The 11,996-nt window shown below is 45.5% G+C and overlaps 3 protein-coding genes across 4 annotated transcripts in view; all 3 read left to right on the top strand.

The window, feature by feature from the left end:
* Positions 1-4,412, top strand: part of LOC103470779 (serine/threonine-protein phosphatase 2A catalytic subunit beta isoform) — an 8,413-nt gene extending 4,001 nt beyond the window's left edge. The window contains exons 2-8 of one of the 2 annotated variants that reach the window (XM_008419445.2): positions 623-661; positions 2,114-2,284; positions 2,524-2,697; positions 2,784-2,873; positions 2,941-3,102; positions 3,276-3,394; positions 3,725-4,412. In XM_008419445.2, coding sequence (XP_008417667.1) covers positions 623-661; positions 2,114-2,284; positions 2,524-2,697; positions 2,784-2,873; positions 2,941-3,102; positions 3,276-3,394; positions 3,725-3,797 — 828 coding nt within the window. In that variant the 3' untranslated portion in view covers positions 3,798-4,412. Of the gene's footprint in view, positions 1-622; positions 662-1,841; positions 2,044-2,083; positions 2,285-2,523; positions 2,698-2,783; positions 2,874-2,940; positions 3,103-3,275; positions 3,395-3,724 lie in introns of those variants that run through there. The other variant, XM_017306591.1, reaches the window with a different exon arrangement.
* Positions 4,413-5,154: 742 nt separating this feature from the next.
* Positions 5,155-8,189, top strand: shld3 (shieldin complex subunit 3). Its single transcript, XM_008419448.2, has 3 exons — positions 5,155-5,252; positions 6,293-6,843; positions 7,360-8,189. Exons 2-3 carry the CDS (start codon positions 6,373-6,375, stop codon positions 7,561-7,563), a joined length of 675 nt encoding a protein of 224 aa, XP_008417670.1. The 5' UTR covers positions 5,155-5,252; positions 6,293-6,372; the 3' UTR covers positions 7,564-8,189.
* A 295-nt stretch (positions 8,190-8,484) lies between these two features.
* Positions 8,485-11,996, top strand: part of LOC103470780 (phosphatidylinositol 3-kinase regulatory subunit alpha-like) — a 33,838-nt gene continuing 30,326 nt past the window's right edge. Inside the window, exons 1-2 of the mRNA XM_008419446.2 lie at positions 8,485-9,118; positions 11,150-11,610. Coding sequence (XP_008417668.1) covers positions 11,419-11,610 — 192 coding nt within the window. The 5' untranslated portion in view covers positions 8,485-9,118; positions 11,150-11,418. The remainder of the gene's footprint in view (positions 9,119-11,149; positions 11,611-11,996) is intronic.

Genomic DNA, 11,996 nt, shown 5'->3' with positions numbered 1-11,996 from the left:
CGGATCAGAACCTGGGCCCTGACCCGACCCGGATCAGAACCTGAGCTCTGACCCGGATCAGAACCTGGGCCCTGACCCGACCCGGATCAGAACCTCGGTTTGAGTCATCAGCTAAATGAGTCAAACGGAGAATGAAGGAAAAATGAGTTAATCTCAGATGGCAGCAGATGTTTATTATGGGATGTTTGATCGGCTCCAGTTCAACTTGACTGACTGATCGGCCAATCAGACGCTTTGTCGGCCATGTTTGTTTTGGTCTGAGCTCAGGAAAGCCGACTGTCATCCTCACGATGCAGCTTTTAATAAACAGGTTAGAAAATAAAGAATAAATAATATCAGGTCATAATAATATTTAATATTTTATCATCATTGGAAAACAAAGTGTCATGGCTGTTTTCCTGACCCCCAGCAGCCTCTCAGGTCGTGACCTTTAACCTTTCCCCTGCTGCTGTTTCTATAAACATCACATTATTCAGGCTCTACTGGACCAGCTTTATGTTCTCCATGGGTGGTTTCCATGGAAACGGGTTGGTTCTGACCCTGGACGTGATGAAGTTGTGTGATGTGATTGATCCATATCCAGATATTGATTATTGATCTTCTAATTGTGTTTTCCTTTCAGGCGAAGGAGATTCTGACCAAGGAGTCCAACGTCCAGGAAGTGAGTTCATTTCTCTGAGCCGGTTCTGGTCACAGTGACCCAAACAGGTCGGGACAGAACCAGCATGGGTCCAGCCTCTGAAACATGGATTATTAATCTATTGATCCAAACGGTGGCGACCAATCAGAACTCGGCAAACAGACTCCACCACAGAAGAAGAAACGCTGGAGAAGGACGGGTTGGTTAGGTTCTGGTTCTGAACCGGGTCGGCTCACCCGGACCTCACCCAGCTGGTTCTGTTCCCAGACAACAACAGGAAGTGGTTCATCCTGTAAATCAGCGCCGCAGTGACATCATTTCCTGTTGGGGTCAAAGTTCAACTGATTAAAATTCCAGATTTGTTCTAAATAATTTTTATTTCCATGTATTGATTCTGATAAAACATTTAAATCATTCATAGATTAATTCTGGAGTTTCTGTCTCAGTCCAGATGAACAGCTTCTGTTGGTTCTGGTTCTGGACCGGCTGCGGTACCAGACGGTACCAGGTCAGGTTCTGGAGGCTCTGGTCTCCCTGTTGCTCTAATGTTCTACCACACATCATCCTTCCACTAAGCTTTCCCAGGCTGTTTGATGCTCTGGATTCTGTGGATCCTGACTGGACTGAACAGAACCAGAACCTCTCAAACATTTTATTTCTCTGATGTCACTTTTCAGTTTCTGAGAAACATTTTAGTTTTTCTGACTGAATCGACATTTTTAACGTGTTTGGTCCGTTTCCTCGGAGACGGGACGGTGGTCTATGAAAGGTTCTGGTAGAACCCGGCCGCTCTGGGCTCTAGCAGGAAGAACAGTGGTGTCTGGGAATAACCCCCCCTGCAGGAAGGATGTAGAACTACATCTGATTCCGTCTCTAAAATTAAACTTTAAATATTTTTTATTGTTTGAGTACAGAAATGATCTGAACTTAGTTTAAAACTAGGAATTAATCTGAATGATTGATTATTGAAATTATTTCAGCGTCTAAATTCACTTCAGGCAATAAAATGGTTTCTTATTGACAAAGGGAATCAAATTATTAGTTCTCATCTTTTAATGTATTTCTAATATTGTCTAAAAAGATTTAATTGGTAAAATGAAAAATCTGCAGAACATATCAGTTTTTAAATCTGAAGTTTGAACAGCTGGAAAAATGAAAGAATCAGCTGATTTATGTAGTTATTAATATTAAACATCTGAAGCTCCAGCATCTTTTTCACTGTTGAGCCTTAAAGCCGTTAGTCCTGCTTTCTGTAGCGGTGGGAGGCGGCCATGTTTCCCAGGTTGTTGTGTCTGACGGTGGGAGGCGGCCATGTTTCCCAGGNGGTTGTTGTGTCTGACGGTGGGAGGCGGCCATGTTTCCCAGGTTGTTGTCTGACGCTGGGAGGCGGCCATGTTTCCCAGGTTGTTGTGTCTGACGCTGGGAGGCGGCCATGTTTCCCAGGCTGTGTTTAACGTTCTGCTCCCTCTCCAGGTGCGATGCCCGGTGACGGTGTGCGGCGACGTTCACGGTCAGTTCCACGACCTGATGGAGCTGTTTAAGATCGGAGGGAAGTCTCCCGACACAAACTACCTGTTCATGGGCGACTACGTGGACAGAGGCTACTACTCTGTGGAGACGGTCACCCTGCTGGTCACGTTAAAGGTAACGCCGCCTGCTGAGCAGAGGTCAGAGGTCATCCTGCAGCTTTACTGCTGCGTCTGTAAACTGATCAGAGTCCAGAGCTGCTGCAGGAAGTGATGTCAGACATCCAGACTGCTTCCTGGAACACAATCACAGCCTGAGGCTCTGATGCGTTCTCTGAGCAGGAACAGAGTCAGATTTTTCAGTGTTTGACCTGATTTTCTGTAACTGGCTGACCTCCGGCTGACCTCGCCCTCCAGGTGCGCTTCCCGGAGCGGATCACCATCCTGCGGGGGAACCACGAGTCCCGGCAGATCACGCAGGTCTACGGCTTCTACGACGAGTGCCTGAGGAAATACGGCAACGCCAACGTGTGGAAGTACTTCACAGACCTGTTCGACTACCTGCCGCTCACCGCGCTGGTGGACGGCCAGGTGAGGGCGCCGGCGAGGCGGGGAGGGGCGCCAGCAGGGGGCGCTGTGGTGTTAGCCTAAAGCTAACATGTTCCTGTCTGCTCCAGATCTTCTGTCTCCACGGAGGCCTGTCTCCGTCCATCGACACTCTGGACCACATACGGGCCCTGGACCGCCTGCAGGAGGTCCCACATGAGGTACGCGCACCCCCTGTTCGCCCCCCGTACCCCCCGTCTGCCTGCTGTAACTGTCGGTGTCCCTCAGGGCCCCATGTGCGACCTGCTGTGGTCCGACCCGGACGACCGCGGCGGCTGGGGCATCTCCCCCCGCGGCGCCGGCTACACCTTCGGTCAGGACATCTCGGAGACGTTCAACCACGCCAACGGCCTCACGCTGGTGTCCCGCGCCCATCAGCTGGTCATGGAGGTAACGGGTCACCACGGCAACCACACTACTTTATATTGTTAAGCAGACGTTGCGGTTTTGTTTGGTTGGAGGATTAAATCATGGAGTCGGAGTTAAACATTCAGATTACCAGAGATCTGAGCGTTAGAGCGGAGAACGATGCGTTCAGGGTCTGATTCTGCTCCGTCCATCAGGGCTACAACTGGGGCCACGACAAGAACGTGGTGACCATCTTCAGTGCTCCCAACTACTGCTATCGCTGTGGCAACCAGGCGGCCATCATGGAACTGGACGACACCCTCAAATACTCTTTGTGAGTCGACCGAGCGAAGAGCTGCAGGAAGTTCAGGACTGAAACTATTATTTATATAATCTGATGCATTTCTAATGTATACAATTAGATTATTTTATTTTCATCCACCAAAGTGATCATATCCGAATAATCAATTACTAAAATAATCAACTGCAGACCTAATATTGAGTCATAATAGATGTTACAACATTTTTATGTTTAATTTTATTCTAATAAGTTTTCAGGGTTATGTAACTTTAATTTTTTGCATATTTGAATGAACTGAATGTTTTGGTATTTCGTCATGTGACTTCCTGTCAGCTGATGCTAACTGAATGTTTTCGTCCTCAGCCTGCAGTTTGACCCCGCCCCTCGCCGCGGTGAGCCTCACGTGACCAGACGTACTCCTGACTACTTCCTGTGAATGTCCCGCCCCCTTCCTGTCCGTCATCCACGAACAGCCCCGCCTCCACACACACCTTTCTCACCCCCACCCCTTCTCATTTTGGATGGAAAGAAGTTATTAATATTTCTGATGATGTTTCTGTACCAGGGAGATCCTGATTGGCTGATAAATTTTAAGCTCACAGAGAAGCGACCTCCTCTGCAGCCGTGTTGTCGATATGCTGTCATTAATGCTGTGCTTCTGGGGAGAAAAACACCTAAACTATCACCTATTTTAGTTTTTTCCTTTTCCTTTCTTACATGTCTGAGAAAAACAAGATAATAAAACGACCGACGTGGACCAAATGTGCCATACTCAGATCCTTTTACAGCATCGCAGGTTTCTTTTCTTCTTCTTCTTTTTTACACCTCTATAACCCGACATGACGTCACCATGACGTCATCTGATGGCAAATGTGCTTTTTTTCTGTTGCAACATCATTTTAAGATTTAAAGATATAGGAACAAAAAAAGTTTGCTTCAAGTAGTCCAGCTGTCAGTTTTAGGTGTCCAGGCTGCAGCCGGTGGTCATCTCAGCAACTATATTACTGTAAGACAACAGACGTATGAAATAAAATGTCCTATTGACAAACTACTGCAGCCTCCGTCTCTGCTTCTGCTGCCCTGCAGATTCTGCTTCATGTAGCTCAGCTGCTCTCAGCATTAAACAGGAAAACCCTCCAGTAGCAGTCAGTGATCCAACAGAGAGAGACCTCTGACTGAAGACTTGCTGTATCCTTCCTGCTGCACAGCATCCAGAACCACAGGGAATAAATATCCAACAGCAACGCTTCAACCAGAACGAGAACAAATCAGGACCAACCTGCTGCCACCAGGGCGGCGCTGTTCCACAATGAGGAACTGGTTGGACTGGGTGCATTTTCACTGGAACTGGTAAGAGGTGCAGCTGATAGTTGGAACTTTAATGGTAACTGAACACACCAACCAGAGCGAACATGGCTGCTACAGCTGAGCTGCTTCCACAAACTGCTGCCATGTTTTAGAGCCAGAGAGGAATACGACCAGAATGCAGAGTACAGATAGTCTGTCAGTGGAGACATCAGGCATACCAGCAATAAAACGATTCAAACGGAACATGCATGTTAAAAGAAATCGAATAGTTTAACAAAATAAGTTACAAATACTAAATATTACATACTTTGGTTCTAAGAAAAAGGTAAACCTGTTTAAAAGAATTTTACTGGAAGGTAAACTAATAAAATGCCTGAGAAATTTCAAACCAAAATCTTTTTTTAATCAGCTAACTTGTTCTCGTAGATTATTTACCTGCCCCTTTTGCCCTTCCCAACATGGCGGCCCCGTTGAGATCAGCAGACTTCTGCTGGAATACGGAAAACTCGCGAGATTTCTCGTGAAGCGACGTCAACTTCCATGATGGCGTCGGTTGTTCGTGTCTAGAAACCAAGTTGATCTGGTGCGTATGAAACATAAAACATGTCTGCTCTGTTTCTGTGCCAGCTTTGCTTCATGGTTCCTGTTTTTGTCTTGTGTGAAGGTTGTTCCTGAGCCAATAATAATCTGTTAGCATGCTAACGGCTAAACAAGCTATAAACATTAGCTCTCAGAGGCTCTGATGTGGCTGTTTTTACAACTGTTATCGTGTTTACTATTGTTTCCAGCTGAAAATCAGTTCTACTCCAACATTAGAAATATTGTCTTATGGGAATAAAAACAAGGTTAAAGTTATCTGCTGTTTTATTAGCCGCTCTAACCACAGAGACTAGAAAGGACCGTCTGCTGTGTGTTTAGTTCTACTTTGTTTATTGTTGTTTTTTCTTCCTTTTTTTAATCCACTATATTCACAAAAATATCCCAGTTTTTGTCGGGAACATTTACGTTTTAGATTGTTTTCTCATGCGGCATTATTTTAAAAATATTGACTGTTGACGTCACGTCTTGACATTACCCACCCCGGCCACAAGGTGGAGGACTTTTAACACAAGTGTGACGCTACGAGGCCCGTTTAGTCTGTAACGTTTTATTTCTGCATCAGCAGCAAACCGATCCTCCAGAATCAAAATAAAATAGAACCTAAAATATTTTGTAAATCTTCTTTTTTTTAATGATCACGATATTTGACGGTAATAATTTGATAAAAACAGTTTGTAGGTATTTGTTTGACTCGGTGCTCCCACAGATCCTGCTCTAGAAAAACACGTTTCATTTTCCTTTGGGATCAATAAAGTATTTTTGAATTTAATAACTAATTGTAATTTGCTTCTTTACAACAGTTGATGTCACTAAATTGTTCAAAGTAACTTCAGTTTAATTACATTTTCAAATGAATATTTATTGATATTTTTATAGAATAAACAGTGGAGAAAATAGTAAAAGTAACAAACGGTCATTAAATCTGCTTTGAACGTCATTAAATCAAACTTTTAAAATACTACTAAATCAATCGTGATAAACGTGGTGATGGTCGCTAACTTAGTGCTTTATGTGTTTCCTCAGCCTGGCTCTGTCTGAGCCGTCATGAGGAAGAGGAGGAAGAGGACCGCTGTCCTGTCCGTCCTGTGATCCGGTCCGTCTGGATGGACCGTGTGGTTCTGCACTACCGGCCCGGCTCGGCGCTGCGCCTCTCCGCCCTGCTGCAGCAGACCCAGAGGCTGCTGGAGCCGATGGCCCTCCGGCCGCCGCCGGCCTTCAGGCCCTGGTTCCCCCGTGGCTCCGCCCACCGCCGGCCCATCAGACCGGCCAAACCGCCTCCCCGCATCGGCCCAGCAGGGGGCGCCCTCACAGAGACCCCGCCTGGGCCTACGGACAGGACGCAGGACTCTCCCGGCCGTGTCCAACCCGCGGCGCCCGGAACCGGTCCAGGGACAGAAAGAGAGGTCCCGGTGGTCCGGAGGTCCTGGAGCGTCTCCAGGCAGAGCGGAGTCCAGCTGCAGAGCCGCATGTCTCTGTCCAGGCGTCTCCATCGCCTGGTGTCCCTCCACCGGCTCCACCTGCGCCAGCGTGCCAAGTGGGTCATCACCCAGCAGAACTGCAGCGACCTGGAGGAGGTGAGTGGCTGCAGGGGGCGGGGCTTCCAGGCCAGGTGGGCCTGAGCTGACATCAGGGACAGTTAGGCTCCTCCCACTGCGGCTGGGCAGGAAATGTATCCGCTTTCCTCTTTTTGAAGATTAAATTTTTCCAGCTCAGTCTTTGGGTTCGTTCAGCGACATGAACCGACCCAGAACCTTCATCTGGTTCCACGGATGGTTTTCATTCGTTCCAGGTGAATTCTGCTGGGTTTCTGGATCTTTATCAGTTTTTTCCGCTGAGTTCATCATTTTGATCAGATTTCCGTCCACTCAGCGTTTCCGTCTCTGTTTACGGTTACATCACCTTTGACCCTGAGCTGGGTCAGGTGACCGCTGAGGTCTGGCTCCTGAGTGAAGCTGGACAGATTTAGGTAATAAATTAAACCAGTCCTGATCCGATCCGTCCGTGTTTCCCTGCAGTGATCGTCACCAGGAAGCATTTTCTGAAACTGATGATGAGGAGCCTCGTCTTCCTCCGTCTGTCTGTCCCTCCAGGCGTTTCGCCGCCTGAGCCGCTGCGTCCGCCGCGCCGGGCTGCCGACCTGCAACGCCCACATCCAGCGGGAGCGGGCGGAGATCTGGGTGTTCTGCGACGTCCTGCACTGCGAGCAGGTGGGGCGCCACCTGAAGGACGAGCTGCGGCTGGCGGGTCGGATCCACCTGGCCGTCCACCGGCTGGGGAACATCTTCAGCATGTAGACGGGTCCGGCTGGACAGAACCACCAAACAGGAAGCAACCAGCGCCGATAATCTGGCTTATTTAGCCCAGCATGCTAGGAAACATGGGGACTCACTTTGTTCATTCATTCATTTATGAATGCCACATCTTCATAATACATATTTAGGTAGCAAGATAAACAATGTGCAACATGAATGTTTAGCTAGTTAGCTAAACATTCAGCTGGCTGACTGAATATTAGTTACCAGGCTCCATGTTTTTAAAACGAAGTGACTCCCTGTGACCTTTACAGATGAATGAATGAATGAATGAATGAATGAATGAATGATGTGGTTAATTTTTCATTTTTTTCTCTCCATGATCGGATCAATAACCCAGATTATTGCTGTTGGTTCCTTTACATGGTTGGGTTCATGAGTTCTGCTGGAGTTTGAACCAGAACCAGAACCGGAGTGTGAACCGGACCAGGAGACGTCACTGACCGGGGGGAGATTTTTATGGACCCATGAATTTTACCTGGATGAATGGATGTTTCTGCGGATGAACAGTTTTATCTCAGAAACATGTCGGGCTCTTTGTTTCCTCCTGTATAAATATTTAAATGTTTTTAGAGAATCTGTTTTACTGTTAATGAGTTGAGTTGTGGTTTGAGTCTCATGATTTCTTCTGTATTTATCAATAAACTGTTTTTAATGGTTGCATTTTGACTCTGCTATAAATAAAGCAGCTTGTTTCTCCGTGAACATCCTCTGCGGTTGCGGGAGCTGCACGCACAGCCCCGCATGACGTGCAGACAGTTTGTTCTGGAAAATCCGCAGAAGCGGTCACGTGGTGCCGGAGTCTCCCAGTTTTCCTGACACAGAAATCACGCCCACGCAGCGGCTGTGGAAAACCTGGGCTCAGCGAACACAGCAACCCCCCACTCCGCCTTTGTCTGACAGCCCTGCACGCTGCTTTAATATCTAGGTTAGCGGATGTGACGTCAGGGCCCAGCCCCCCGTGACTAGCTGTAATCTGTCTAAGCCATCTTTGTAACCTTTCATCGCAGCACATGCTGGATAAACAATAAAAAAACTATATGTAATAATTACTGGTAATGTTTCAACTTAAAACCCAGTTTGATGGTGATGCTAAATTTCTTGATATCTTCGCCCATGCAGCTTTTATTCTGAAGGTCTCGGCGGGTCATTTGGTTCTGCTCAAATTTCTAAGAGCAAAAATAAAGTTTCATGAAAAATCTGCGATCTAATTATACTTTTCATCTGCCACACGACAGGTTTCGTACGAGAAACAAATATTTTGAAGGATTTGACGACGTGATCTGTTTGGCTTCTTTTATTTTGACAGTCTATTCCGGAAGTGAGTGTGCGTAGCGGCGAACTTGATGCCAGTCTGCAGTGGACAACCTGAACCGACACGGTCTTCCGATCCGCCAGCGTCTCCATCCTCAGGATTTTCGCTAAACTAACGGATTCTTTCGGTTCTGGAGAAGCTGTGGAGGCGGTAACCATCATGGTGTTCGGAGTTCGGTCTGCTGGACGGTTCGGTTGGTGAAAAAGTTAAAGAACCAACAAGGTGAGAGCTGTTTTCCTTCAGCTAGCACGGTTAGCTGCTGGTTTCCTGTTTCCTGGAGCGGTTCTGGTCGGGTTCCTGGTTCTGTCCTGGTTCTGCTGCATCATAGAGCAGCTTTAGCTTTTAAATCCCGTGTAACATCATGGCGGCCTGCAGAAAAACAGAAACTTCGGCTTGTTTTCAGGTAAAGGGCTTTAAAAAGCCGAAATGTGCCTTTAGAGACGATGGGTTCATTTTCTCTGTTCATCGCCGCAGATTCGTTAAAAACTAAATATTTTATCAGTTAGAAACATTTTGAGTTTTTATATTGTTGCTGTATAAACAATTAATTTTTACGCATTTTTCTAAACTATAAATGTATGTTTTGCATTAACAAGGTCCGTCGCATATTTAATAACCTAATATACACATAAGATAATCGGAAGATCGTTTTAGAAATATGTTTAAATATTTTTCAAAATGTATTTTTACACACCATAAAAACAAATGTTAATATATTTTTCTCAAATTTAACCAGTTTGAAACTATTATTATTATTGCTATTAGAGACAAAACGAGAAAATTTATTGTATTTTTATACTGTAAGTATATTTCCTGTCCCTAAAAAGTGGATTTATTTGCGATACGTTACATGTTCATCTTTACATATAAATATTAATGACAAAATAATTGGGTTGCCAGTAATTAAAACTAATTGATCAAAAGTTTGATTAATTAAAAATGTTTAATTATCTATTTTGAACCAAGTTGATCAAAATCAGTTGAAATATAAAAACCTGATTTTGATTAAGATTCATTTTGTTCTGTTTACTTTCAAAGGATTAAAGGAAAAATAACAAAGATTACTTCAACATACCGTGAGCAATAATAACATTTTACATCAGTACAACTAAAGTTATGCAAATAAATATTAACTCAGAAATGTTGCTTAAAGCTACAAACCAAATAAATCACAAGCTAGAAATATTCAAATAAATGTCAGTTTTTTTTCCCTGCTGTTTGTTTTATTTTCCACATTTATTACATGACGGTAATAAAATTGTTTAAGTGGCTCAAATAAACATTCTAGTTCCTGAAAATTCAGGGGTCAGAGGTCAGAGGTCAGCCTGTTTCCTCCTGCCGCCTGAAAACACGAACACGGCTGGAAAAACGACCATCTCAAAATAAAAATATTCGTTTTATTTTAAAAGTAAGCGATTAAAATGAACATTTATTTTTAGATTTAAAAACAAATAATTTTCTATGTGATTTTATTTGAGTCATGAAAATTTAAATTTTTCTGAATTCTGAACATAAAAACATTTTCAGCTGGAAATCTTAAAAAACATTTAAAATGTGATCATGAAAGCTTCCTGAAGATGTTTTGGTCAGTCGATGTTTTTAACTGTAGGAGTAAATCTGGACCCCACAGACGACGTTTCCCCTAAATCAAATGAGTTCCTCTAAACCAGCGACTCACGTGTTTCTGCATGTTTTCTATCAGCGACGCTGTGATGACTCAACAAATGAATTATTAATAAAACAACTGGAATATATGAAACCCACTCGGTTTCCTGATTTCTGCCACAATCTGCCGTTTAATGGCAGAAAAGTCACTTTTACTTCTTTCCATGTGTTAAATTTGAGGAAGTTGGGAGTTTTATCTTCATCAAACTGATATTTTTTAACACGGTGGAGAATCTGCTGAACCGTTTCAGACTGAAAACGGCTGAAACTTTAACATCCCAGCAGCCAATCAGACGAGGGCAGGTCTTCCTGTCTTCTTCTTCTTCAGGTGTTTTGGGTCAGAGATGCGTCTAGAGGTGCAGAGTGGTCGTTCTGGACGACCTCAGCAGGTCGTCATAAATCATAATTAATGTGTTTAAAGAGTTGAGCAGCTAAACGACGTCCTGAGGAAACTGAGGAGCAGCAGGAAAAAACACAAACAGGAAGTGATTAGTCTGCTGACTCTGAGAGGTCTCTGATTGGATGACTGAGGCAGCCTGTGACCTTTAACCTGCAGCAGCAGCCTGTAACGTGCAGTTTGTCCTCCAGCCCTCCAGGTGGAGCCGTGTCCCTCTCAGATGTGTCGTGTGACCCCGGCCGACCCCCAGCTGATGCAGCAGGAAGCTGCGCGGCGCTGGGCGCAGCAGGAGGGATGACATGGAGAGCGGGGAGACGCGCGCGCAGCTGGAGACGCCATCTTTACTCTCTTCTTCCCTCTAGAAGCCCTCAGGACGTCGCAGGAACGTATTTTTCTACCGTTTTCTACCCAGAGCTGATTTTTGCTACGAGCTGCGAAGCCATATTGGACCGGCGCCGGGATGAGCTCCGAGGCCTTCCAGTACCGGGCGCTGTACGACTACAAGAAGGAGCGGGAGGAGGACATCGACCTGCACGTGGGGGACATGCTGCTGGTCAGCAGGGGGGCGCTGCTGGCGCTGGGCTGCGGCAGCGGGGACGAGGAGCGGCCGTCTGAGATCGGCTGGCTGCCGGGCTTCAACGAGACCACGCAGGTACCGGTTCTGACCCGCCTCAGCTCCGCCAGGGCCCGGAAGGACCGGCTCCTCTGTCTGTGACCTTTAACCTTTGAGACGACGTCATTAACGCCAACAAGTTGTTGGTCCAATCAGTCCTTTGGGATTTACTGGACTCTGACGTTGCCATGACGATAAATTACTAACATTAATGCAGCTCATAACTATTCATACCCCTCAGATTTCTGCATAAAACCTGGAAAAAGACACATTTTCTGTTAGTTTGCAGTCAAACTGGAACTTTAACGCATTTATTCTGATTAATTACGTTAAAAATCAGTTAATCACGTTTTCTTTTCATATTCAACAGTTCCAGCGGGAACCTTTGTGTTCCAGCGGGAACCTTTGTGTTCCAGCGGGAACCT

This window comes from Poecilia reticulata, linkage group LG9, assembly GCF_000633615.1.
Source record: "Poecilia reticulata strain Guanapo linkage group LG9, Guppy_female_1.0+MT, whole genome shotgun sequence".
Classification (NCBI taxonomy): domain Eukaryota; kingdom Metazoa; phylum Chordata; class Actinopteri; order Cyprinodontiformes; family Poeciliidae; genus Poecilia; species Poecilia reticulata.
Note: the sequence above shows the minus strand (reverse complement) of the source record. Positions and strands in the feature narration are given on the sequence as shown.